We start from the raw sequence: 27,542 nt of genomic DNA, 5'->3' as shown, positions 1-27,542 counted from the left end.
AGGTCAAGGAGAGCTGGAAGCCGCCACGAGAGAAGCAAAGATGAAAGAAAATGGGGGCCTGGAAGAAAATAAGACCCCTTAGCCCTGGGGTTTTATCAGTTAACCCAGAAAAAAATTAGGAGAACAAGGGGTACTACGCAGGGACAGGGACAGAGGTTCTCTGACCCCGCCCCTTCATTCCCCGCCCATCCTCGCCTTGCCCCGCCCCACTCCGCTACACCGCTCGCCCCCGCCCCCACGGAAAAAAAAAAACCAAACCGGTAACCTCTACCCGGCTGCTTTCAATTGGCCATGCACATGAGCGAAGTCCACAGAGACCAATGAACGGCGGCCACGGCGTGGCGAGCCCTTCCGGCCCGCCTCCGCGCGCCGGCGCACCGCCCGCTAGAAGCCGAGGGCGGGACGTGGGCGCGGCAGAGCTGAGGCAGCGGTGGCGCGGACGGAATGCGGGTGATCGGCATGGCTCGCCTGGTTCTCGGTAAGCGCGGGCCTGCGGTGGGAAGCCGGGCGGAGGCGGCCTGAGGGGCCCGGGCCGCGAAGCAGGCCCGAGTGGAGGAGCGGGATGCCGGGCCTGCCTGGGACTTGGCGGCATGCTGGGTGGGAGAGGCCAGGTCGGGCCCTCTACCGGAGGCCCCGGGGAGTCGGAGACTTGCAGCCTCTGCTCCCCTCGAGTGCGTCCTCGTCCCGTCCAGCTCAGCCTTCACTTTTATAGGCAGAGAGCAGAGGCCGGTCCCGAAGGTGTCTTAGAAGTGGGCAGTACCCTCTGAGGAAGGCCTCACAACTCCTGAGCACTTAAAATGCCACTGAACGTCCACCCAGGTGTCCGGGAGTGATGTTTAGCCACTCGGTGGGCGAATTTGAGGGTCCCTCATTTCCCGGCTGGCCTGTAGTTTCTGGCATTAGTTTACTCAACCGATCCTGGCTAGAAAGTAGGAGAGGGAGGTGGGTCCCTGCACTCGCTCTCCCTCCATTTAGGAGTTGAGACCCGAAGCATATTTCTCACCCCTCTGCCAGTTTTTTTCAACCGTGATCATCCCGTGAGCTATAGAACATACTTAAAGAGGAGAGCAAGCAAGAAAAATACTACTTTCTGGGTTACTGTTGAGAGTAGATGAGAGGGAAAGATTTAATCTTTAGTTTTCCAATGAGTGGCTATGGAAAAGTGATTCTATCAATTAACTCATTATTTTAATAAGGTAGTCAGCCTTTTTTGGCCACCCTGCTGCTGGCGGGTGCCAGGCAGAAATGTTACTGGTGTGAATTTATAACACCCTGAACTGCTACAGAGATTGAATGGGAAGCCACAGATGGCAAAACCATCTGCACGCTTAGATTGTGGACCCCGGGAGTTCTTCCCTGCCCCGCCAACCCACCCCCACCCCCCACCCCCCACCCCCCCGCGGTGCTCATTATCACTGTGTAGAGTGGCCACGTGAATTTTAGAAGCAGGATTTGCTGGGTCAGCATTGACCTATTCAGCCATAGTAAACCACCCGCCCCCCCAGGGGTCGGGGTGGGAGTGGGGTTGTTGCTTGGAGAGCAAGTGCAGGGAGCAGTGTGATTCTTCCTAACCCTGTTGGATCATCTCAGAGCCATCAGTTGGTAGACTGAGGCAGAATTGGGTGGTTCCGCTTCTCTTGGCCATTAGGGCAGCAGGCATCCAGAGATGGAGGCTCTGTGCCTCAGGAAGACATTTCTATTTCTTGGATGATTTGTTTTCATAGACATTGTGGTAAGACTTTTGTCTTTATACTTTGTCTAGTTCCCTGAGAGCTTCCCTTAACAGTTGGCTACCCAATAAAAAAATACCCTATCAAAGGCCTAAGACCTAAACGCCTTAAAAGTTAGAATGGCCATCAGTCAGAAGTAGATTGCAACAAGGTTACGTGGGAGACAGTGATAGTCCATAATGTCATGTTACCTGAAACATGTCCATAACTTCAGATTTTTTTTCCACCTTTGGATTTTCACAAGGCTCAGTGTATCGAGCGATTGTTATGAATTCATAACAAGTTCATAAACAAGATAAACTTACCAGGCATAGTAGCATGTGTCTTTAATGCCAGCACTCTGGAGGCAAGCTCTATCATTCCCTTCACCGAGCATCACCATCCAATAGAAATACAATGCAAACTGTGTGTGTAATATCCCAAGTTTTCTAGGAGACACGAATAAAAAGGCAAAGCAGAAGAGGTAACAGTGCTTTGAATGAAGTTTATATAATGAACTGCATTTATGATGGCAACCCCATTGGGTTCTATCCCCCTAATGATGAGCTAGCTGTCCATTTGTGGCTTTGACCCAGTGTGAGTTAGTCTCCGTACTAGCTTGTCAGCACACATCTTGTCTTTAAGCCACACTCGTGTATTTTACCCATCATGATTTCAGCACATAATCAGTATAAAAATATTAATAGACATTTGTTTCTGTTTTTCTTCAAGTCTTTGGAACCAATATGCTTTCTTACCTTTGGAGAAGCTTTCAGTTTGGGGTAACCACATGTGGCTGATGGCTTTCATAGGGGTAATAGTTTGAGGGAAGGTCCCACTGGCCGAGCCAGCATCTAAACATACTCATCCTGTCCCGCTTAGTGAAATAGTGGAAGCCCTGCAGAGGTCCTGACTCAGGGCATCTTGTTCTGATCCTCAGTGCCCTCGGCCTCTCCCACTGTTCATGCATGCATACATACAATACATGCATATCCACCCAGACCACTCGAGTCTCTACAGAAATGCCTCCCTTCACCTGGCACGGCTCTTGTTCTTTCCAGTTCTTTACAATAAAACTCATTTAGACAGTTGTCTGTGTTCTCTAGACTTATTCCCTCCACTTGTCCAACCCTCTGCCCTCTGCTGCTGGTTATTTTCACTGTCACAGTAGCCCAGGTGCTCACAGACAACTTTGTCGTTAAATGCAGTAGCAGCTTCAGCCTTCCCTGCTCTGCCTTCTGGTTGTATGTTAGCTGTTAAATTCAAATGCAGTGTACTTCTTAGACATTTATATTAGCACATACTCACTGTACAGAAGAGTAGATAGCTTGTGACATTTTCATACATGTATGTAATATACTTTGACTATACTCACTACACACAACACATTGCCCATTTTTGTTCTCTCTCTCTCTGGTCCCATTCCCCTTTCTCCATAGTTTCCTTCAGTTATATCTTTGTATTTGTATGTGATGTGGGCATATGTGGCACACTCTCTTGAGTGTAGAGGTGTATACACCATGCCTGAACCTGCAGAGACCAAAGGGGCATGTTGAGTGTCTTCTTCTTTCTACCTTACTCCCTTGAGAGAGGGTCTGTAACTGGACTAAAAGCTCACCTTTCAGCTGGCCAGCATGTGTTCAGGACCCTCCTACCTCTGCCCCTTTCCTCCTCCACAGTGGAGTTACAGACATATAAAACCGTGCTCAGCTCCTTATGTGGACACTAAGAATACATGGATGTTTATGCTTGGGTAGCAAGTGTTCTTATTCACTGAGCCATCACATCTGCTTTCACATCTTTAAAAAAAAAAAAAAAAAAAAACATGGGGTTGGAGAGATGGCTCAGTGGTTAAGAGCACTGACTGATCTTCCAGGGTTTCTGAGTTCAATTCCCAGCAACCACATGGTGGCTCACAGCCATCTGTTATGGGATCTGATGTCCTCTTCTGGTGTGTCTGAAGACAGAGAAAATGTATTCAAATATATAAAAATAAATAACTCTTAAAAACAACAAAACTGGATTCTATCAGATACAATGTTCTTAAATAATGTATCTATTTATGCCAAGACATACTGAATCAACAACTTGGAAACCGGAGTTAGAGAGCTCCTCTGCCACTTGATCTATTTACATTGCATATACATGGGCCTTTTCTTCTTGTGTTTGTTTATTTGAGAAACTGAGGATGATTCCTACAGTCTAGCTAGCTGTGAAGACTCAAGTGATTTCACTTGGAATTAGAAGCAGCAACTGTCACAGTTTTGAGTTCCATGCCCTTCATGCTCGGCACTGTAACAGGAAGAAAGAAAGAATGGGAGGCAGGCCCTGCCATCCTCTTCTATAAGGGCTTTGGTTGGGGAAGGTCCTCGTGCTGTGGACTGTGCTGTCATTGCTGTGTTTTTGTCATCTGTCCAGGTCTGGTGAGCTGTTCCTTCTTTCTAGCCGTCAGCGGTCTGTATTCCTCTAGTGATGATGTCATCGAGTTAACACCATCAAATTTCAACAGAGAAGTTATTCAGAGTGATAGTCTGTGGCTTGTAGAATTTTATGCACCGTGGTAAGTATTATAAAATAGTTATATTTTTTAAAGACTTATTTATTTTGTTTTTTTAAGACAGGATCACTAGCTGTGGCTAACCTGGAACTCACTCTGTAGACCAGGCTGGCCTTGAACTTGCTGAGATCTGCCTGCCTCTATCTCCAGAGTGCTAGAATTAAAGGTGTGCACCACCAGGCCTGCACATGAGTACAGGAGTCCAATGTGCTCTTGGTTGGTCTGGAACTCCACTATGGCCCAGACTGGCCTAGATCTTACGTGTTACTGAGAAATACCAAGATTACAGAACTGTACCACTATATCCAAATAGTTGTAGAAATAGAGAATTGGAGAGTGACCTGCACATGTCAAGTCTCTTGAAAGTCATGGAGACTGAGTCAGTTGTGGGGTGGTCTGGCAAGGTGTCTGAGTGGATAAAGTGCTATTGTGCTTGGTGGCCTGAGTTTAATCCTCAGGACCCACGTGGTGGAAGGTGACCTGGAGCTTTCATTCATACACAGTCTGAAAACATACTGTGTTTCCATATACAGTAAACAGTGTTGCAGTATTTACTAGCTAAAGCATTTAATGATGAATGCAAAGTATGTGAAATATGTCAGGACTATAGTTGTAAAGCAGTAGACTGTGAGACCCTGAGAGAAGTTAGTTTACAAACCATGAGCTAACACACGGGGCTATACTCTCAAATGTGAACAGCATCTTATAAGCTCTGGAAAGGGATATTCTTAGTTACTTTTTTATTGCTGTGGTAAAAACACCATGACCACGCAGCTTTTAAAAAAAAGGAATTTATGGAGACTTACAGCTTCTGAGGGTTAGAGGCAGCAGTCAAAAGGCATGATACTAGAGCAGCAGAGAGAAATAGTATGAGTCTAAACTTGCAAAGCCTGCCCCAGTGATAAACACCCTCAAGGCACCTCCAAAGCAGGTCCAAATAACCACCCACTGGAGACTGAGTATTTTAGTGTCTGAAACTAGGGCAGGGGTATCTCATTTGCACCACCACAGGATATGACATGAATTTGGTTTAATTTTAAGGCAGGTTCTTACTGGCCTTGAACTCACTTACTTCCAAGTCTCAGGGAAGCCTCGAACTTGTTCCTTTCCCTCAACCTCCCAAATTGCTGGCATCACAGACGTGTGCTACATGACTTGGGCTCACATGAAAGTCTTACCATCAAATTCTGAAGTCCTGAGTGAGTGTATTTTGGGGTGTGCCTGATGAAGGTTCTTTGGTGGATTCTGAAATAGCTCTAGAAACTTAGCACTGCTTCTCAACAGATTATTTAAGGGCCAGTGTAGAAAGTGGAGTTGTGGTGTCAAACATTCATGCCAGTGCGAGTCTGGCCCTTTTGGTTTGGTTTGGTTGGGTTGGGTGTTTGTTTTTTATTTTTTATTTTATTTTTTGGATTTGGTTTTTTTTTTTCTGAGACAGGGTTTCTCTGTATAGCCCTGGCTGTCCTGGAACTCACTATAGACCAGGCTGACCTTGAACTCAGAAATCCACCTGCCTCTGCCTCCCAGAGTGCTGGGACTACAGGCGTGCGTCACCACCGCCCGGCTGAGTCTGGCTCTTTTTAATGCTTTGACTATCTTATAAAGGTCCTTATGCTTTTATTCCCAGTTGCTGGTTTCTGTGGTTAGTCCATCTGCATTAGTACGGGCAAATAACTACTTGTACAAGCTGTTAATAACTGGCTCTGTGAGATGTTTTTCACATTCAGCTTCTTACCTCTTGTGTTGTGGATAGTTGATTTGTTTTTGAGTGCTACAGTGCAGTTTCCCTGTGAAGCGTTACCTGATGGTGTGATTTTGAAGGCAGGTTCTGGGGGTGGTGGGTAATGATTGCGTTGGCAGGTTTATGCATAGTATTCTAAGTAAGAAATGTCTAGCTAGAACAGTCACTTCAGCCTTTTTATGTTTGGATTCCTAACATCAGAGTGAGAACCTGGGCTTCCTTCATAGCTTTGGATGTTGAGCAGAGCATAGAGTCAGGATCAAGGCACATGCCATTAGTTCCAGCACTCCGGAAGCTGAGGTGGGAGCACTGTGAGTAGTTGCAGGGCTGCATGCCAAAGCCTTTTCTTAAAAAAGAGTTAAACAACAAAACACTTGGGATATGGCCAAGGGATCAGAAGTTCAGCATCAACCTCTTGACTATATAAGACTCAGATAAAAGAACAGAGAGCCAGAGCATGCATGGAAGTACAAAGTGATGTCTCCTCTCCAGGAAGCTTGGGGCGGGGGGCGGGGGAGGTTGGAGTTTCTCAGATTTTGAAATATTTACACAGATATTACCCATTGAACAAAACCCCAAACTGGGCGTCAGAAAGTGCTCGGGTTTCATGCTTGGGTGGTTTTGCTTGGTTTTACTCTTTGCAGTGCTAGGCATAAAAACAAGGCTTTGCCCACACTGGGGCCTGAACTACATCAGGGATTGAAATTCCAGCATTATGGACACTTCACTTCTCTTCTAGAGTAACAGATACCATGAGGCATCAGTAAGTCTAACAACTATAGTTCTAAAGTTGTTGTGCACATAATGATGTTAGAATGTCTGCAGCAACTGTAACGTTCATTTATAATAAGAATAGCTGTGAGTTTTAATTCATGGCAGCCATTAAATATTAATTTCATCAACTGTAGGATGTTTACATTTACATTAGAAAGAGCTACATTTTCTATTATAGTTTAGCAAAAATGGATTCATTTTTATGTGGTACTATGGTCTGTGTAGTGCCTAACATTTGACTGAAGGGCTGTGTGCTCTAACAGTGTGAGTCCTCCTTTCTTAGACAACTGAAACCTAAGCCTTGTGAAAACTGGACCTCTGGACTGTAAGTGTCTCACCTAAACAGCAGAGCACATATAAGTATGTCAAAGCACCAATTTAAGGGATCACCCACAAATAATTTTGCTTAAAATGTTGGGACTGAGTTCAGATCTCTCTAGCATATTATTAATCCCATGACATGGTGTTCCTGTGGGAACATGATGGGGCAGTGGCTCGATTCAGAAAGGCGGTAGACACAGTCTGGCCAGCATTGGAATCGAGTCATTTGCTGTCTCTATTTTATTATCATTTATAGAGTGAAGATACTGAAGGCTTGTCCTCAGTTCTGCATAGGTCCAGTGACATCCTTTGTGAAAGTGAAGGTGGGTCTTTAGAGACCCAGATAGAAAAGACTAGTAAAACCTTTCTTAGAATATGCACCATGTTGCCTATCGGTAAACTACACTGTCTGCATATAGTGGGCATTGTACAGCAGTGAGAATACAGTGGGCATTGTACAGCTGATAAACATCAGTCCCTGGGGGTGAGAATGAACAGAGCAGTTGCCCATGGCCTTATTGGACAATAGAAATAGGTTTTCTGTCATATAGTATGTTGGCCTTGAAGAGGTCCCCAGCCTCCGCCACTCAAATGCCTGCATGGCTGGTGTGCCGCCCTGCCTGACTTACAGTGAGTTCTGTTTGATGGTTGTTTTACAGTATTAGTGCCTGCGAACAAAGGCCTTTCTTTCCCCTTGTGTTCTAACCGGCCTGTTCCAGGTAGTGGACAAGAGATGGAGTTTATTTAATGATTATGGTTTACTAGAGCTTTTATTAGGTTAATGAAAAGCCAGTGTCCTGTGTAGTCATTGGATGGCTCGCACTTGTCTTCCTTGCAGGCTCCCAGCCCCAGGCATCCTTCTGGGGAGACCATGGGAGCTATTTTATGAGCTGAAGATCAAAGGGTTTAACTGTCACCTTGTTTTTGTTTTGTCTTTCTGAAGGTGTGGTCATTGCCAGAGGTTAACACCAGAATGGAAGAAAGCAGCAACTGCATTGAAAGTGAGTTTCTGAGAGGGTCTCCTTGCCTGTGTCTGTTTAAATTCGGAGATGGTTTAGTTTACCCTGGGGAGGTAATTTGCCTAATAAAGTACTGTATGCTGGTTGTATTGCCAAATACCATGCTGGGGAAGGCTGTGGGGCAGATGTTACTGCTCTTGTTGTCTAGCTTTCTTCCATCTGTTTCCAGGCTAAATTATGTAATTATCTTAGCCATACTGGTTCTGAAGGCTTTGGTGTCCGGTCGTCCATGGTTTCTCCCCTGATTAAACTTGCCCTTCACACAATGTACAATTTAATCTCTCTTGGTTTTCAAGGCTAAAGTCTGCAGTGGTCCTTACAACTGCACTCAGTCCTTTACCTGTGTGTTTGAGTCTGATAAAGTAGTAGTAGTAGGAAAAGGAGGTAATCTTTTTGTATTTCCTCAGGATGTTGTTAAAGTCGGTGCAGTCGATGCAGATAAACATCAGTCCCTGGGAGGTCAGTATGGTGTCCAGGGATTTCCTACCATCAAGATATTTGGAGCTAACAAAAACAAACCAGAAGATTACCAGGGTAAGGATTCTTCCTACTCCGTTCCCCTGGAGGCATCACCTTCTGAAACAGCCTGGCTCCTTCAGTATCTTAACATTGTTTTCTGTAATGGCCTAGAGCACTTAGTCCCTCCCCCGTTTTGGGCATTAGCTTGTAGGTAAAGGGGTATGTGCTTGAATTATTTAGGGTAGTGGAGACCTACACCTTTTTACCTCCTTGCCCTTTTCATTACAACTGTTTAATATTTGATGATCTGTTTGCCTCCCTTTACTGTAAGACTAGGATCTGGCAAAACATGAACAGTTTTGCCCATAATCTTTATGCCTTGTGTGCATATGCAGTTGTTAGTGTCATAAACTATTGGCAATAGGTACTCCAAATTCTCCCAGTTCTAGAGATGCAAAACTTGTAAATGTCTGTTAGGAGTCACGGAGGCAGCCAAACGAGAGTGCTGGCCCTGAACTCTGGGGGGTAAATGTTGTCTTAGTCCCATTGCTCTTCTAAAGCATCACGGGGTTGAGGTGGGCTTGTGCTCAGTACATACAAGGTCCTCCATCAGTCATTAACTGCATGCACACAAACAATATCCAATCAGAGTTGTTGAATTGGGACAAATTATGGTCCTAATGAAAGTGTTGAACATAATCTTTACAGCAAATTTGACTAATCATTGCTTAGGTGAACAGAAGTGCCTGTGGGCTGAGTAGGAGAATCACAGTGAAACACAGGCTGAGGAGGGCTAAGGTTATGGAGTCTGAAGTAAACTCAAGGCAGCAGACTGCCGTGACTGCCCTCCCGCTCCTGCTCAGGCTCTGGTCCACACAGCACTTACTGCTCTACCTTGCTTCTTTTTCTGTAAACAGTGTGATAAAGTCTGCTCCAGGCTACCAGAAATGTAATTAAAATAGTATATGCAAAGTATAGAAGATGCGTACCTGGTAACAGATACCAGTCTGCTTGGTAAATCTCCATACTTGGGAGGAGGTCAGCATCCTTAGAGATAAAGCCTTGGGTACATCATGTCTTCTAACTGCCCAAACTGCAAACATCTGTGAAATGATGGCCGTTGTCTTCCAGAGTACACATCTTGTCTTTTGTGGATTGATAATTGGTTATAGTTCTGCTGTTTGATAAAAGTGGAATGCTTAGAGCATTCTTCTGCCATATTTACTTTTAAATAAGCTTGCTTTATTGCACGTATTTATTGGTGGCATATATGAACTTCGGTGCTCACGTGAAGGCCATAGGACCAGTTTCAGGTTCTCACCTTCTACCATGTGGTCTCAGAAATTAAGCTCAGGTTGTCAGACTTGGTGCCAAATACCTTTACTTGCTGAGCCATCTCACTTGTCCTGGATAAGGTGTTTGGGACCCGGCTGGACCTGTAGTTTTGTGGATTGGCAAGGTTGCTTTTGCACTAAACAGCAGGGCTGAGTGGCAGCAGGAGGCAGTGTGGCCTCAAAGCTGGAAAGTACTTGCATGTATTTGGGGATTTTTTTTTTTTCCTATTTTCCTGACTAGAAATTAAGCTTCTCTTCTGTGTCTGTGGTGTCCATACAGTAAACATGACATTTTCTTATTAGATATTGTTTTCCAGACAGAGAACAGAAGGATCTTGTTCACATTAGTAACAGTAAACTAGAGAAATTAGAATGTGTAGCAGTGAGTGCACGGGACACCTAACTGCTACCAGTTACTTCTGACAGATATATAGTTTTGAGTCTTCACAGGCCTCAGAGAGGTACGTGTGCAGAAGGGCAGTTTGAGTTGTCTGCCCTCACCTGCCCGTTCTTTGCTGTCCACAGGTGGCAGAACTGGAGAAGCCATTGTAGATGCTGCCCTCAGTGCTGTGCGCCAGCTTGTGAAGGATCGTCTTGGTGGGCGCAGTGGTGGGTACAGTTCTGGAAGGCAGGTAAGGCTGCATATTTCAGAGTGTCTTGCTTTCTGCCTGGATGTGTGTGTGACATAGAGAGTGTCATGTAACCAAGGCTAGCCTTGGATGACCTGAAATTCCTGATCCTCCCAAGTTCTGAAACTGTAGGAAAAAAAACAGTTCCTGTCCAGTTATTATAAATCAATAAACTTTCTATTAAAAAAATATTGAGTGGTTCATCAGATCTCAGAGAAGAAAATCAGCCACCCAGCCTGTTCATCACCATCTTACAGTTACAGGGCAATTCCTAGTCAGCTCCAGAACATCTTGTCATAGTCTGCTAATAAGGTTCCCAGATGGGTATCTTGGGCCCTGAGCTGGAATGGAGAATTGGAACTACAGGGGATGAAGAAGCTCCCAGCCCAGGGCAGCAGGCTCTGAGATCTCATGACCCTCACAGTTCCAATCTGGACTCACATGGCCTCTGCATGAGCTCTTGCCCTGTGTCTGTAGCAGTGAGTCTGAAACATGTGGGAACTTCTGCAGGATGAAGAGGAAGAGACAGAAACTCCTGTTGTAGAGATGGCTGGTTTCATGCTTTTGTATAGAGCGTGAGGCCTGACTGATGCTGAAGCAGCCTTAGAAATGAAGTGTTGAAGTTCTTTATAAAATGGCTCTCTGCCCCCTCAAGAAGCCAGAAAAACTAGCTTGAGATAGTCTCAGCACCATCTAGTGGGAACCCTCTTGCCTTGCCCCTGCAAAGACAGCCAGATGACAGATGACACAGCACAGCAGAGTGAATGCAACTGTAGGTTTGGCTGAAGAAAATTCAGGTCTAAGGGTATAGGTTCATGGCAGAGTGTCTGCCATGTACACAGCCTGGGAAGGGAGAGGAAACAATAGGTTAAGTTATCTCAAATGATCGGGACTTCAGATATGAAAATGAGAAGCAGTTGTGTTTACACGGAATGCTCTGTCAGAATCTGCATTCAACCCTGCTGTAGGGTACTTGAGCGTCATGAAAATAGCAGGTGCAGATCATATGTTGCATAAATGTAACAGGAATTGTTTAAGATGGTTATCAAGCTTCCGGTGCGATCATATTGAATAATGATTTTCATGTGTTTGCTGATGAACAAATCAAAACCTTGATCACCTTGTGAAACAATTGTTTTGTCTGTACTTGTAGTAGGAGGGGTGTTCATGTTTGTTATGTTGCTGTGACAGGGCAGAGGTGATAGTTCAAGTAAGAAGGACGTGGTAGAGCTAACGGATGACACCTTTGATAAGAATGTCCTTGACAGTGAAGATGTTTGGATGGTTGAGTTTTATGCTCCGTGGTGTGGACACTGCAAAAAGTAAGTAGTGTAGTCGGTCGGTCCGACACTTGCTCGTTCAGTGAGAGCTGTGCTTTCCAGATATAGCCAGGAGACTGGCTAGGGTCCAGATTTGGCCAGCATACTTCGGATAGTTGCAGAGGTTCATCCCTTTGCTGAAGCTACCACAATGTGTTTGAGTTGTGACATAAAACAGGGATTAGGCTATGCAGCTCAGTGTAAGGACCTATGCTATGAGGTCACTGTTTCTACAGCTTGGAGCCAGAATGGGCAGCTGCAGCCACAGAGGTAAAGGAGCAAACAAAGGGGAAAGTGAAGCTGGCAGCCGTGGACGCCACCGTGAATCAGCTTCTGGCCAGCCGCTACGGGGTGAGTGTGTTCACAGCTCATTTACTTTGAGAATTACTCGAGATTTTCAACAGCCACTTGGCTCCTGGCCTCCCTTCAAAGTAGGCAGGGAGATATTTAACTATTTTGTAGGTAAAGAGGTGTCCCTCGAGTCTAGAACCCAGGACTTGTGGGTTCTTTCACCAGCATTCACCTCACTTTTGATGCCCTAGGTTTTGCAAATTCACTCACAAGGTTCTTGAAAGTTGGTTCTCTTGCTCTGGAGTATACACATTGTATTACTAAATACCCAGAGCCTGAATATGGTTTGCCCGAATGCCACAATTAATGAACCTTTCACTGCGCTTCCCGCTGGGATTTCTTCCCCCAGTTTTGGTGATTTAAGCCAGGACTGACATATGCTAGGCAAGTGACCTACCACTGAGCTATGGTCTGCACTCCACACTTGTTTCCAAGGGAGAATGTCAGTAAGTTGCCGAGAGGGGCCTCCAACTTTGTAGGCCTGGCTTCAGCCTCCAAAATAACTGGAGTTACAGATGTCCCCATACTTGGCTACAGCATACCTTTGTGAGAGTGAAATGTCTATGAAGTGGTTTTAGAAACCATAAAGATTGGGAGGTTTGGGGGGTTTTGGTTTTCTTTATTCAAGTTTCCATTTTAAATATTTTGATTGTTGTACTTTGATAGATTAAAGGATTCCCTACAATCAAGATATTTCAGAAAGGCGAGTCTCCTGTGGACTATGATGGTGGACGGACAAGATCTGACATAGTGTCAAGGGCCCTAGATTTGTTCTCTGATAATGCCCCACCTCCAGAGCTGCTTGAGGTAAAGTACTTCCCCCAAGGAGTGAGGAAGCTTCCCGTCAGCTGATGGCAGCTACTGCGGCAGCAAACCCCTTGGTTCAAATGAACTCTTCACTTTTTACACAGTTTGACTGTGTAGCCCAGGCTAGCCTTGAGTTCACGGCAATCTTCCTGCATCTGCCCCACAAGATCTGACATTATCAGCATGTATCCCCAGTAACTGACCCCTTTCCTCCTTTTTTAATTGACTGCTTTTCATAACTTTCTGGCACTAATATACTTACACTGTGAGCTAAAGCTCACCTAAGCTGCTTAAAAGTAAGAGTGGATTCAGCCATACTTGGGCTGTAGGAGCACCTGGCAGCCCTGTCTCTGCCCTGGGGTTTATGCAGATGTTTTCATTTCTTATAGCAACACCAAAGGGGGAAATCATTCCCGTCTTCGTAGACTTTTGGAGAAGCAGACAAGCCAAGAGCCTCACACTGTAAATAGCCGTGCACAGACATATGTTCAGCTGTGGCAAGCCAGGCTGGGTCAGGGCACTGTAATTACAGAGACTGCTAGGTAGCTTGGGACTGAACAGTGGCACTTGGTTCTAGCTGGTTCTAGATGACATATCTGTACTAGGCGGCATCGTGTGGAAGGAGTCTCTGAGTGTTAGGTTGGACACCTTTCCGACTGCCCTTGTCTTCCATGCAGATAATCAACGAGGACATAGCCAAGAAGACATGCGAGGAGCACCAGCTCTGTGTTGTGGCTGTACTGCCTCACATCCTGGACACTGGTGAGCATGGGCTGTTTCTCATTGCTGTCACTGCCAGCTGCTTAAAGCACTACCTAAGTGAAGTGATGATATTTCACCTTCAAAATATTTTATTGTAAACCAGGAGCTGCAGGCAGAAACTCTTACTTGGAAGTTCTTCTGAAACTGGCTGACAAGTACAAGAAGAAAATGTGGGGGTGAGTTCCGAAGCCCAGCTCACCTCAGAACAGGGCAGGGCCTCATGACTGCCCGAGTGCTGTCTATCTGCTTGTTGCTTACCAGCCTCGAGACTCAGGGTGTGCAGTGTAACCTGCGTTCAGGTGACACGGGAAGGAAAATATAAGCAGACACTCTGGGGATCTGAGCACACCCTGTGCAACACTCCTTTCTGAGGGTTAATTTTAGTCTAGTACAAAAAGCATCCTTACCCTAACCCCATCTGCTCTCCCAGGTGGCTGTGGACAGAAGCTGGAGCTCAGTCTGAACTGGAGAATGCACTGGGGATCGGAGGCTTTGGGTACCCCGCCATGGCCGCCATCAATGCACGCAAGATGAAGTTTGCTCTCCTCAAAGGCTCTTTCAGTGAGCAGGGCATCAATGAGTTTCTCAGGTACTTTCTTAGTTGTCTGTTTTTTCTGTTGGGCTTTGGTTTTCATTGTTATGCGTAAGCCAGGAAAGATGTTTATAAAATTGAGCTTTTCCTCAGTACTCTTTCCTGCGGCGGTAACTGTCCACGTGCATGGTGAGGCTGTTGTCATACTGCACGTCATCCCGGCCTCGTGGAACTCACACAGTCTTAGGCGTGCTCAGGGCAGCCGGGTCTCACCCATTCCCACCCTTGCTGTGCGCTCTGCTGTGGGCTAACATGACAGGTTCTTAATTCAAAAGCCAGTTGGCAGAGCTAGCTCTCCAGCCTGCCCTCTGTTCACCTCTTCCTCAGACTCACTCCATCCATTCTTGGGCAGATACAAGGCACTGACCTAAGAGATCGGGTCTCCCTATCCCTGCTTTCTTCCTTGTTCATTTCTCAGCGGCCATGGGGAAGACACCTGGCACAAAGGATATTTGAGTTCTGAACTTCCTGTTTGATATAAAAGTTGAGGGCTGCCTCTGTGCATAAACACACTGTCCTGTGAGTGTGCCTGGACCAGGGGCCACACTGAGGCTGGGTTTCTGTTTGTTTGTTTTTCTTTTTTTCAAGACAGGGTTTCTCTGTGTAGCCCTGGCTGTCCTGGAACTCACTCTGTAGACCAGGCTGGCCTCGAACTCAGAAATCTGCCTGCCTCTGCCTCCCAAGTGCTGGGATTTAAGGCATGCACCACTATTGCCTGTGAGGCTGTTGTTTTGTTTGGTTTTGGTTTTTAAGACAGGGTTTCTCTGTGTAGCCTTGGCTGTCCTGGAACTCATGTCTGCTTGTCTCTGGCCTCTGGCGTGCTGGGATCAAAGGCGTGCACTACCACCCAGCAAATTTTTTTACTGGTTTTCTTTTTAGAATTATTCTACAAGAAAAATAAATAGTGTAAAACTAAAGAACCCATTGTACACTTGATCTTAGCCAAAAGGCCGAGAAGCAATAAGAACCCATTTTAAAAGACAGCTTTTAGCCTGTTGTCTAGATAACTCAGGAGATGAAGGCAGTAGGATCAGCCTGGGCTACAGTAGTCTCAGAATACCACCACGAACAAAAATACTCTACAAGTGAGCTTTCAGAAACACAATTAGAGCTGAAATGGTGGTGCCTGTAATCCAGCAGTCAGTAGAGGCCAGAGGGTCAGGCGTTCAAGACTGAGCTATATAAGACTATAAAAAAACAAGAACAACTACCTCCCTACAGTCACCACACCATTAGAAGAAAAATGACTTCCTCCTTTCCCGGTCATGCTGGGTAGTGGTAATGAAGTTAGTGAGTCAATCCTGAGGATCTGATGATCGGGAGTTTCTGCATACAAAAATGGTTTTGTCCTGGATACTTGATGCCACATGGCTTCCTCTCTTGCTGTCACCTTGTACTTTTTGATGGTTAGACAGATTATCTTCTTACTGATGGTATTTTTGGTTTTCTAGTAGCCAAACTATAAGTCTTTTTTATGGATAGACGCTTGGGTCTCACTGCTAAGCTGCTTTGTGCACCAGCCGTCTCTTAGCACCAGGCTGGGTTAGTTGAAACCATTCACCTCACTAGTGATGTGCTCTTCAAGCTCGTGGGCTTAGCAGACTATGGTCATGGGCAGCCAGCCTCTTCTCAGAGTGAACTTGCATAATATGTTCTCATCTTTTTAAAACATTTTCATAATTTAGGGATTTGGGGTTTAAACTTAGTAGTAGTGCTGGCTTTATCAGTGAGAGGCCTGAGAAGCATCATTCCTGACTGTGGTGTTAGCAGTGGTTGAAAAGGCTCTTCAGGAGGTATACTACAGCAAGGGGCAGCGCCTCCATGTTTCCACGTCTGTGTGGTGGGCAACACCCCTCTGTTCTTTAAAGATGCATTTCCTCTTGACTGGTCAGCTCATTCATTGTTTATATCTAAATGTGTGTTTGGTATTTCTTCCCAAGGGAACTGTCTTTCGGGCGTGGCTCCACAGCACCTGTAGGGGGTGGTTCCTTCCCTACCATCACTCCCAGGGAGCCCTGGGATGGCAAGGATGGTGAGGTGAGTGGCATTGAGGGGCTTTCTCCCCAGTTTGTGCATCTCTGGAAACCAAGTCCCCATCAGACCCAGGGCCGTGCTCCTCCTGTCCTGGCTGGGGCATGACTGTCCTGGCTGGCTCTCACTCTCACAGAGAGAATGTTCTACTACTAAAATCACAGTTTACAACTGGAGAGGTGGCTCAGCAGTTAAGAACTCTGGCTACTGTTTCAATAGGACGAGAGTTCAATTCCCAGCACCCACATAATGGCTTAAAACTGTACCCTCAGACCTGGTGGGGCCTGATGTCCTTCCTCTTCGCCCTTCCTGGTTATTGAATGCACGTGGTGCACAGACATACATGCTTGCAAAACACTCAAACAGATACATTTTTTAAGAAGTTTAAAGCTTGGTTTCATGTCTATAATTGCACATTTGCCACTTGAAAGGCTGAGGCAGGAGGATTGCCATGACTAGACTGAAGTAAAGGGTGAAGCCCTGTTTTAAACAGAAAGTTTAGGTGAGGCGCAGTCAGCTGGTTGGATCTCTGGATTTCCGTGGGGTTATAATTGGTGCAGGAGCCAGACTGGAACGTGGAATTCCTCTGGAATTCGCTTTTCTGTAGAAACCTTTAGTCGGCTGAGGCTCTAACCGTCACTCTGTGTCCTAGCTTCCTGTGGAGGACGACATTGACCTCAGTGATGTGGAGCTTGATGACCTGGAGAAGGATGAGTTGTGAGGGCCACAGCCCAGCCTTCAAATGTCCTTCCTTGGGAGCGAGCAGCTTTCCAGCAGTGAGCGTTCTTCCGGTCAGCTATCCGCCGCTGGCCTTTCCAAGCAGCACGGGCTGGAAACTGCCAACAGTGAACCTCAACGTCTCAAGACAACACTGAAGAATTCTATGAATTGTAGCAGTGAATTGAATTGTATTCTCTGGCATATTTTGAAGAAACTGGGCTATTGAAACATTTTTCCCTCCTGACTGCTGCTTGAATGTTCTTGGAGGCTGTTTCTTATGTATAGGGTTTTTAAAATGTGATTCCTTTGTTTGAATATTAATGGCTTTTTCCATTAAAGAATAAAATGATATTTTGGACAATGCTGATAAATGTATGAAATTAGTAACACATCATAAAACCAGAGTCTGAGGTTTAGCCTGAAAACTACTAGTACTGTGACCTAATGGCTCACATCTCCACCTTCCTGTAGAAATGGCTGTAAATGGAAAACCAGACCTGGCAAGGATGTGTTTCTGTATAGAAAACCTGGTACCAAGCGAGAGCAGCATTTATGCCGAAGTCTGTCTTCTGCTTCACTATTAGGCTCAGGTCTTCAGCGTGTACTTATTAATCTCCCGTTAAAAACCCTAGTGGGTTGCCAAGTTAGAGGCAACCCTATAACTTCATGGAAAACTCTTGGAGAAAGTTTGAAGTTAGCATAGGAGACAAGAAAAGACTCAGGACTGAGCACTTTATTGTAACTTAAAAAAATAAATACACTCTAACTAATGTCTGTGAGTATCTTCTGAGTCAGAATCCTGCAGGACTTGGTTGTCTGGCAAGGTCTGAGGCTGCAGTGAAACAGGCTGGCCACCTAGTCAAGAAGGCTGAGGTCGATGTGGAAGTACACGTAGGGGAAATAGTCCTGGTTGCTGAGCTGCAGTCCAGGAATCTCCACAGACGCCTGCAGAGCAATGGCAAAGGGAACTCTCTTGGGTTCTGGGCACACATTCTGTCCTGTGCAGTTGCCCTGCCACCACACACATTCCCTTGCTTAAAAGTGACACCATGCAACTTGTGGTGAATCTGGGTCCCCGTGATACATACGTCCAGTATGCTCGCTGCCGCGACTTCATCCAGGTGCCGGAAGACAGAGTTGAGCACCTCTCTCAGGCGTTTGGTGGCTGACTTTTTATGGGGCTGCAGGAGCACAGCCTGGAAGTTCACTGGAAGTCCGTACCTGCTCAGACAAGACAGGCCAGTTGGGTGCTTCCTGTAAATACCAGCCAAGAGGGCCTGGCCAAAGTAGAGGAGCAACTCTGGATGGAGAGGTGGCTCTGGTTAAGGGCACTTGTCCTACAGGGCTCTCATCAGTTCCCAGCACCCATGTCAGGTGGCTCACTACCTATAACTCCAACTCCAAACAGTTGCCTCTGGCCTCTTTGGGCACTGTGTATGTGTCACAACACACTCATGCACACATGCATAAAGATAAATCCTAAGAAAAAATTAAAAATGGTTGTAATTGACACAACTTGGGAAAGCAAAACTATAAAAAAAAGATCGCAGGGCCAGGTAATCAAAGGCTAAAAATGATGCTAAGTCTCTGAGCTGCACTAACCATTTCTACAGGTCACAGCTATGGTAAGAACCAAGAGTTCATGGCCCCAGCCACCTGTACTTGTGTGTTGCACAAGCAGCAGATCTGAACTTTACAGGTCTCCACTCAGCTGTTATTTGTATCCACTAAAGCAGAACAGCAAAAGTCCTGTCAAGGTATATTCCTCTTGCTTAGTTTTTGGGTGCATAGCAAAGAACTTAAATCTGACCAATCATTTCCTCAAGAATCACTGTGCCTGGGGTGTCCATTATTCCAGAATAGCATTCGAATGCATCAGTGAGCCAAGGTTCTCCTTCCAAGCCTAGCTAGTGTGGCTGTACTAGTCTGTGCCCCAGAAGACTGTCCTCAGTGCCTCCCTCCTAGCTAGCACAGAATTTCCTAGCGTGTGCTGTGGAAATGAGTCGGGGGAATCTGGATACCACCAGCATATGGTCCCAGTCTTCATTGTGGGCAAAGTATTCCTAGATTACAGGCCTGCCCTTCCTGCTATGTCTGCAGGGGCCACTGGTGCCTCTGCTTCTGTTGGCCAGAGTGATCCCCTTGTACTGACTGCCCTTGCTCAAGACAAGAGCCATGGCCACTGGCCAGCCAGGTGATCATAACACAGGCAAGTCCCAGGTACGCTGACAGCTCAGTTGACTGTTGACGAGAAACTCTAAGTGATCTTGCCTTGGCCAACTACAGCATGAGCGCAACATGTGGCTTCGGGGCCATCTCACCCTAAGTCCTACAGATCTTGGTTTCTCTGTCAGTGGCATCGGACCTGCTAACCCTCCTGTGACAGCTCAGATGAACATCAGCCCACCAGGACATGATTTTAGCAGGGTTGGCAGGTTCTCCCACGGCCTGTCCTCAAGGCCATACCCCAGATACTCCCCTAGACTTCTCAGTAGAGAAGCTGCCTCCTCTGGTGAGGTCAGCATTAGAGGGCATCTTGCTGCTTCTGAGTGCAGGCTCCTCAATACTGTCCCCATCCCACTGGATGTAACATAAATGAGATGGCTCACTGTCCCTTGAGGGTCTAGTCTGCACACTGAGGGTCCTGTGTCATTATTCATTCTTCAGCCACTGCCTGCCTTTGAAAAGCACTTGCTATTTGATTCCCTTTCCATGAAAACATTGAGTGATGTTTTTGCTTGGGATGTGTTTGCTCTTAAAACAGCATATGCTTGGTTTGCTCTATGACACTGGTGACTGAATTCTGGGCTTCATGCTTGCCAGGCTGATGCTCTGTGGATCACTGAGTGACACTTCATCCCTGACAGGTGATTTGGATTCACACCTGTGCTAACCCTATGGTTTCCACATTTTCCACAGTGACTCTGTCTTTCTTTTATTTTAAAATGACAGAAATTAAGACAAAATCATTCTTTTCAGGTGTAGCTTTTCTATTTTAGTGAGGAGCTACCTCGAAGACTACCCTTGGAGGGTGGAGAACTAAGACAGTCCGGGAATGTCTTCTAGGAACCACTGGGGCCCTGCAATAGTACAGAGGCTCTGTGTGGGCACACAGGTAAGTGAGGCAGGCAGAGCATACGATGAGTCTTGTAGGAAAGAATGAGTTCTGACAAGCAGGGCACACATGGCCAACTGGGATTCCTTTTGACGGAATGGAGAGGATTGCTAAGATGCAGTCACGGAAAGCAAAGGGCAGGAGGGCAGGAGGGAAGGGGAGCAGAGCGTTCAAGCTTCCTCCCCCCCCCCCCCCCCCCGGGCCTGCCACTCAGAGCTGCCCAGCCCGAATCCCTGCCACACACCTGAGCACAGACTCCACAAACACTCTCAGGGCCTTTATGTGAATCCAGGCAATAAAAGCCTCGCTGAAGTTCACCTTGAGCCAGCGCAGCAGAGGTCCCTGCAGAGATGGGAAAACTACATGAGCCTCTGGACACTCGACTGATAAATGCCTAGAAAGGACTCGCTATAGACAGAGCAAGCCCTGAGACAGGAACAAAGGCCAAGGAGCAGCAGAAGCAGAGATGATTGGAAGAACCTAGGGAGGCTCGGGACCACTGCATGCAGGCGCCTGACACTGGGGAAGCTCCAGGGGCAGCCACCGGCACATGCGAGAGGCCACCTCAGACCAGCGGTGGGAAGCTAGGCAGCTCTTGACCTCAAGTCTGTCACTGGCATCTGAAGGGTCTTGTCTGACACTGAACAGTCTAGAAGCCTACCCCATCAGAAGGTACTGCCTTCAGAGTACAATCCCGTCATCCACAAGTGTACCTGACAGGGTTCTCAAAGCCCCAGCTAGGCCTATCTGTTGCTGCTGTTGAGTCTGATGTGGGTGTTCCTTAGGCACAGCCCTCACCTGACATTTTTAACTGCTGGCCAAGGCCAGAGATGGCCCAGCCAGGACAGTCAGGGAGGAATGCTGAGCGACCGAACCACCCAGCCTCCAGCCAGAGCCCTGCCCATCACCAGTCACCAGCTCCAGCCACCTTCAGCCAGGGCACAGGCATCCCTGCCAGATGACAAGCCCCATTCCCTGCCTAGAGAGCCAGCTCCAGAAAGTCCATGAAGGTTAAGACAGCAGGATTCTAGGCTCCAGTTTCAGCCTTCACAAGCAAGAGGAAACAACACCAATTGCATAGATTTGATCCTTAGAAGAGCCTCAGCTGGGGAGAGAATTGAGCCAGGAACACCCAGGGTTCCCAGGGGTGCTTACCTCACCCTCGCCCTCACTCTCTCTGTCTCTGTCGGTCTGCCCCGCAGCAGGCCTAGCAGGGTTACCTAGCGGGGTTACCTTAACCTTGTGGTCACGGTAGGTGGCTGATCCCTTTTTAAGAGCAACACAGGAAGTTTGCTAAAGGTACAGAAATGATTTATTAATCTTTCAGCAAGTATGTATCATGAACACAAATAATTCTCACAGCCTGGAGAACGATATACAAGCAAGCTCTGGAGTCCCTGTTCACAGAGGAGGCCAAGGCCTGTGGTTTCGGACACTAGGGAAAAGAGCCCAATCTATTGCTGCTTGGGTCAGGACCCCAGCAGCAGCAGACAAAGACAGCTCCTGGGTGTATTATTAAACTATTCTGACCTAGGGGAGCTCATTTACCCTCAGGAACAGCTTCCTCCTTGTCATTCATAACATTTTAGCATATCACATGCAGGACACATAAAGGCACACAAGCCGGGCCACTTTACCCTTTATCACCTGCTTGCAAAAGAGTAGAAAACACAGGGCAACTCAACCCTGTGTTCCCAGAGCAAGCCAGCCCCTAGCCTCCAGTGGGCTAGTAACTAGAGGACATGGGACACTCGGATTTATGCACTCTCAGTCAGACCAAATGAGAGAGCTTCTCAGAGTGGGGTGCGTGGCCTTCTCACTGGCCACCCCTGAAGCTCCATTCAGCAGCACAGTTTTTGAGTGTCTCTAGGAGCTCTGTTTCCCAGACACATGGAAACTCTAGCAGGTTCTCTGGGGCAGTTGGGGACACAGAGGTCTATGGGTAAAGACACCACCAACTAGCAACCTAAGACCCAAGGTGCAGGAGGCAGGCTCACTTGTGTCACTGAAACACACAGGGTGGGTAACAAATGTCCTGCTTCACCTATAGGCGGGGTCCTTAGGATCTGTCCCATCCAGGGACACTGCAGGGACTCAGGCAGGAGAGCAGCAATCAAGGAAAAGTTCCTCCTAAGGGCAAGGCTAGGCATTTGTGATGGACGGGGTCCCAGGAAGCTGAGGTCAGGAAAGGGCACCACTGGCCTCTGTTCTTGTTAGTGACAGCCACCCCTGCCAGAATGTGCCATGTCTACGCCATTGCTCCAAGAAGCTGAGCTGCACCCCAAAGCTCAGGGGCCAGGCTGCAGCCATGCCTTCGGTCTTCAGGAGCCTTGGTTAGGATCCACTTGGCTTTGGATCTGAGCACTGTGGGTGCAGGCTCAGTACATACACATGACATGTATGTGTGTATGTACGTGTGTGTGTGTGTGTGTGTGTGTGTGTGTGTGTGTGTGTGTGTATCCACATGGGCCTAAAAATGAAGGTGTCACACTTGCCTATCATATACAGTACCCTCTGTTCATCCCCAGAGCATAAACTGAGCACTGTAGCACACACCTATAATCTCAGAACTTTGTTGGTGGAAGCAAGAAAATCAGAAGCTCAAAGCCATCCTCAGTTACATATCAAGTTGGAGGCCAGCCCGGGGCACATGAGACCCTCTCTCAAAAACAAACGAAAAACAACATAAAGTCCCCAACTCTGTGAACTACCATCAACTGCGGTTACTGTCCGAGAAGGAAAGAGCAGGCAGGTGAGGATCCAAGAATAATTTTGGGGGACTCAGCAAGGTTAGCGTGGATGTGCTCAAGCTATCTGCCCAGTGTGTGAGGAGGCCTGGGGCAAATATGGAGCCACAGGTGAAGAAGTACCCCAGTCCAGCAGCTCTGCCTCGCCCCAGGACATACTTAGAGCTGTGGGCACACACAGGCTTCCTCTGAGGACTCAAGGACACTCTACCTACCCCTCCCACCTATCGCTGAAGGGCTGCTAGAACGTACTCTAATGAAGGCTCCCTCTGCAGAGCCTGGGAAGAAGGAACTAGAAACCGTCCACCTCAGCAAGTGCCTTGGCAGTGCCGGGCTGAGCCAGGTGCTGCCATCACAGGACACCAGAGCCTGGAACACACTTTTGCAGTTCACTGCACTGATGGTCATAGAACTACAGGGTCCAGTTCAACACCAAGCTCTCAGTTTTGCCCCAGGGACAGAGGCTGATCTTTCCACGAAGTGTCTATGGCCACAGTGTCTCATCCAGGCTCCTAAGAGCACAGGGGTGGTCAGCACAGCGGCCAGGGGCAGCCTGAAATCTACAGTCAGCATAAGGAAACTGGTGGTTGTGTAACCTCAGAGGCAGTGGCACTGTCTACTCTGGGCACAGATGCTGCATCCTGGTGCCCCCTGCTCTGGCTGATCTGTGGCACATCCAGGGTGATCCCCTGGCCAGGGTCCACTTCAGCATCTCAGCTACTGTGGAGCGGACAAGCTCTTCCAGGACAGGGATCCAGTGGTTGTGAGCTGCATCAGCACATATGCCATCAGAACTCACATGCGCCCAGCATGAGCTCAGGAGATGGGAACTGTGAGACTGAGGAAGGCTGACCTACAGAACATTAGCAAGTGCCCGTCAGCTGTCTAAAGAGCCCCTCCCGCACCCCAGTACTCACATACTGTTGTTTCTTATCAGACAGCAACCTTGTCATCTCCTCCCTTTCTCTTTTAATTTCTTTTTCATCATAGTAAAATTCCCGGACAATGAACCTTTAAAAAAGCAACTAGAGCTGTAACTGGGAAGAATCTGCACAAGGCTGGTACTACCCAGGGATTCACACCAAACATGGTAGAACCCATGGCCCACACCCTTACTTGTTTTCTTTGGCTTTGACTTTGAAATCTTCAATCACTTTTCGGAAAAGAGTCACCGTGAAGAGGCCACCTTCGTTGTCCTCGGCGATCAATCTAGTAGGGAGAAGCATATGTTAGCTGGATGATCTAGGATCACTCCCCCAGGCTCTGAGCTGAATAAACCTCAGGAGGCCATCCCCACTGGCAGTCAGGTTTCCTGGGCCTGGTGGCCTATGCTTCAGTCCTTAGCTGGACCAGGACCTGGGAACCAAGGGTGCCTGGTAACTTCCTGCTACCCCCTGCCCCGCCCCAGGCTCAGCCTGCAAGTTCCAGCAGAGACTCTGGTTGGGAGCAGCGACTTGTTCTGTCTTGTGCTCCTCAAATGGCTGACTGATATCACCAGCTCCCCACAGGACCCCAGACACTGTTGCTGATATCATGAAGCCCTAACTGGACATGTCACTGCCAACATGTAGCACGGGCTGCTGGAGTCACTGTCCTCAGCAACTCAGACAGTGGTCTAAGCAAGAAGTCTTGAGGGCCTAGGTATGTGTGGTTGGCAGGTCCCCTCACTTGTGTCTCAGAGTCCTTACCCATAGGAACTTTCCCTGAGCTTTAGACCTTTCCAGAATTGTTTGGTATAGACTTAAGTACTCTCTTAATCATGAAGGGTCTGAGGTCTCTGCTCTGTGGCCTAACACCCTGCCCAGCCAACCTTCCTCTAGAGGCAAGCCTCAAGAACAGAAGCCCTCTCTGCCTACCAGGCAGCTCCTGTCTGGTGCTACCTGCCCAAAAAAGAGGTGCCTCTTCAAGCTCTGTCTCTCCAAAGACCATAGGCTGTGACTAATCTGTTCTTCGCAAACCCACTAGTTAGCTCCTGTGGCTGTATCTTGGGAGTGAGTGATATGCTCCCCAAGGCAAAGGTCTAAGGAATGAACAGGGTGGATAGGAAGGGGGCTGGGGTAGAATGGGGTGGGGGACTGAGTACGACAGGATGGCAGGGCACGGGGTGACAGGACAGGGTGGGTGGGATGTAATAGGATGGGTAGGATGTAAAGGGATGGTGGGGGGATGGGATGAGGTGGGGGGATGGGATGAGGTAGGGGGATGGGATGAGGTGGGGGGATGGGATGAGGTGGAGTGGGTGAACAGGGAAGCTCTGGGTGCAGTATGGTGGGGCAGATAATTGAGCTCATGTTATTTGTGCCTCATTCCAAAATTTCCTTTATGGCATACATAAAAGTGCATGATTCGATATCACAAATAAGTTCCACATGGTTAAGAGCCCCCCAAGCTCTGCCCAATTAACTCGGCTGGAGGCTCCTAATCTCATGACCCCAGGGGGTGGTTTTTCTTGTCGCCATGGTCCCATGACTCTGCTGTATTTTGGCCCAGGCACCGAGACATTCTCGTCACGTTTTTATATTCTAGATAAATGACAAGGTTCTGAGTGTCCCTGCTGTGGTACTAAGGATGGCCCCCATAGGCTCATATTCTGTGAATGCTTAGTCTCCGTAGAGTGGCACTGTTTGAGAAGGATTAGGAGACAGGGCCTTGTTGGGGTGTGTGTAACCTGTTGAAGTATGCTCTGGGGGTAGGCTTTGAGGTTTCAAAAACCCATATCAGGCCCAGCATGCACGTGCTCATACACACCCCTCCGTGTGTGTGTGTGTGTGTGTGTGTGTGTGTGTGTGTGTCTGCCTGCCTGCCTGCCTGCCTGCCTATGGATCAGGATGTAGCTCTGTGCTATTGCTTCAGCACCCTGCTCCCTGACATGAGAAAAGATGGACCAAGGCTCTGGAGCCCCAGGCAAGCCCCAGTGAAATGCTTTCTCTTGTAAAAGTTGCCTAGGTCATGGGGTCTCTTCACAACTGTAAAACAGTGACTTGGACACTTGTCAACAACTAACGTTTTGCCCATTCTCAAGGTGAGCGCTGATGTGTGGAGCTGAGTTGCTGGCTTTCCATGGTTTTCATGGTTTTCCTTGGCCTACACAGGATCAAGCCAGTCCTACCCTTCATTTTTGCTGTGCCCTCCTGATGCTCCTGTTCTGACCCCAACTGGCCACACTCTGAGACCGTCCTCTGCTCAGACTGTTGCCAGCCCCTGGGCTGCCGCTCTGTCCAGGCATTCGCTGAGCCATCTCTGCGCCCACCCGCTTAGGCAGAGAGAATGGATGTTAAGAAGAGAATACAGAGAAGGCAGGCAGAGAGCACATGGAGAGGCTCTGCTGAACGCAGCCAGAACAGCCTTCCTGGGGGAGGGACAGGGAAGTGGAATCCGCCAAGAAGGAACTCCATGACACATGGACTCGATGCACAGGTATGGTGCTGTGAGGTGTCCTGCCCTTGGCACATGTCTGGTCTCCATGAACATCTACACATTCCTTTCTGGGGACATAGACTAAGCAAGGTCTCACTTACTTGGTTGACCGAGGGACCACCATGTCCGATAGGGACTCATAGGTCTTCTGCCACTGTACATAGCTTGACCTGTGAGGACACAAACTGTGGGGTATTTTGGGAAGACAGGGCTTCTACTATCTTGGGAAACTGTTTGCCCCTTCTCCTTAAGTCTGAACATCATGAGATAGAACCAGGGAGTGTCCCCAAATCCCCGAAGGTCCTGTTGTAGCCAGGTGTCATGCTGAGCCCAGTCTGTGTGCAAGGGCCCCAGGACTTCCCAGAAGGTTCCCATGTGGAGAACCAAGGAATTGGTATGTTTTAAAGGTCACTAATAATTTTCTGATCCTGGTCCACATGACCTGGGCCCATGACCTTTCTAGCTTCAGGTCAAAAGGAACAGTAGACCTCAAAGTTCTACTGATGGGCACAACACAAGAAGTACTGCCATTGCTACTGCCCCCCTACTTCTGTGGAGACACTGGCCCTCCATAGGCCAGTGCAGGAATGTCTGTTCATCTGTAGGCATCAGGGCACAAGGGGCCCACCTCATTCTTTACAAGAGCCAGGCACCCCATGGCCTTTCTGTCCACATACTTGGGGACGATGACCAGCAGGGTTATGAGATATTCAGAATCGAGTACGAAGTCTTCCTTGCTGACAATATCACTCAGTGTCCGAGTGAAGAGGTTCCCCCTGGAAGGTGGAGGGACAACGGATGGTCATCAGAGAGAGGATCGCACATGTCCTATAGCATCCAGACAAACAGCAGGAAATGGAGCAGGTTCACAGGAGATTCTGAGCCTGGCCTGCCAGAGCCAGGTGCAGCCAAATTGTAAGTGAGCTAGTGTCTCTTCCCTCAGGGGCAGGGAGGCTGGCAAAGCCTCTGTAGCTATCACCTGTCACTCAAGGGGCTGCTGAATTCAACACCTCAGTGACCTGCACTCCCCCCAAAAGCCAGCCCAAGGGCTGGGAGGGGAACTCAGGTGGCAGGCAGCTATAGCTATTCAAGTATCAAGACAGCAGCCAGGTCTCCGAGTTGCAGAGGACAGATAGGC

General features: G+C 47.8%; 2 protein-coding genes and 1 pseudogene across 3 annotated transcripts in view; 1 reads left to right on the top strand and 2 right to left on the bottom strand.

Moving 5' to 3' along the window:
- Positions 1–378: 378 nt before the first annotated feature.
- Positions 379–17,486, top strand: Pdia6 (protein disulfide isomerase family A member 6). The gene is made up of 13 exons (XM_052186065.1): positions 379–478; positions 4,128–4,269; positions 8,046–8,103; positions 8,529–8,655; positions 10,440–10,546; positions 11,735–11,865; positions 12,099–12,213; positions 12,880–13,020; positions 13,698–13,782; positions 13,886–13,958; positions 14,213–14,371; positions 16,315–16,411; positions 17,058–17,486. The coding sequence occupies exons 1-13, from the start codon at positions 445–447 to the stop codon at positions 17,124–17,126; spliced, it is 1,338 nt and encodes a 445-aa protein (XP_052042025.1). The 5' UTR covers positions 379–444; the 3' UTR covers positions 17,127–17,486.
- On the bottom strand, positions 15,237–15,336 carry LOC127688271 (uncharacterized; annotated as a pseudogene).
- A 288-nt stretch (positions 17,487–17,774) lies between the features above and the next one.
- Atp6v1c2 (ATPase H+ transporting V1 subunit C2) overlaps positions 17,775–27,542 on the bottom strand; it is a 36,898-nt gene continuing 27,130 nt past the window's right edge. The window contains exons 7-14 of one of the 2 annotated variants that reach the window (XM_052186067.1): positions 27,082–27,180; positions 26,506–26,574; positions 24,104–24,196; positions 23,905–23,998; positions 21,396–21,533; positions 20,485–20,582; positions 18,214–18,346; positions 17,775–18,070 (exon numbers count right to left, since the gene is read on the bottom strand). In XM_052186067.1, the coding sequence (XP_052042027.1) occupies positions 17,981–18,070; positions 18,214–18,346; positions 20,485–20,582; positions 21,396–21,533; positions 23,905–23,998; positions 24,104–24,196; positions 26,506–26,574; positions 27,082–27,180 (814 nt within the window). In that variant the 3' untranslated portion in view covers positions 17,775–17,980. The remainder of the gene's footprint in view (positions 18,071–18,213; positions 18,347–20,484; positions 20,583–21,395; positions 21,534–23,904; positions 23,999–24,103; positions 24,197–26,505; positions 26,575–27,081; positions 27,181–27,542) is intronic. The other variant, XM_052186066.1, reaches the window with a different exon arrangement.

Source organism: Apodemus sylvaticus, chromosome 6, assembly GCF_947179515.1.
Source record: "Apodemus sylvaticus chromosome 6, mApoSyl1.1, whole genome shotgun sequence".
Classification (NCBI taxonomy): Eukaryota; Metazoa; Chordata; class Mammalia; order Rodentia; family Muridae; genus Apodemus; species Apodemus sylvaticus.
The sequence above is the reverse complement of the archived record's forward strand: the minus strand, read 5'-3'. Positions and strand labels throughout refer to the sequence as shown.

Bases quoted from the DNA above. Each gene is read 5' to 3' on its own strand.
- Pdia6 (XM_052186065.1), top strand. From the start codon at position 445: ATGCGGGTGATCGGCATGGCTCGCCTGGTTCTCG. The intron at 8,104-8,528 runs GTGAGTTTCTGA...GTATTTCCTCAG, and splicing joins AAGCAGCAACTGCATTGAAA to GATGTTGTTAAAGTCGGTGC. The intron at 14,372-16,314 runs GTACTTTCTTAG...TTTCTTCCCAAG, and splicing joins GGCATCAATGAGTTTCTCAG to GGAACTGTCTTTCGGGCGTG.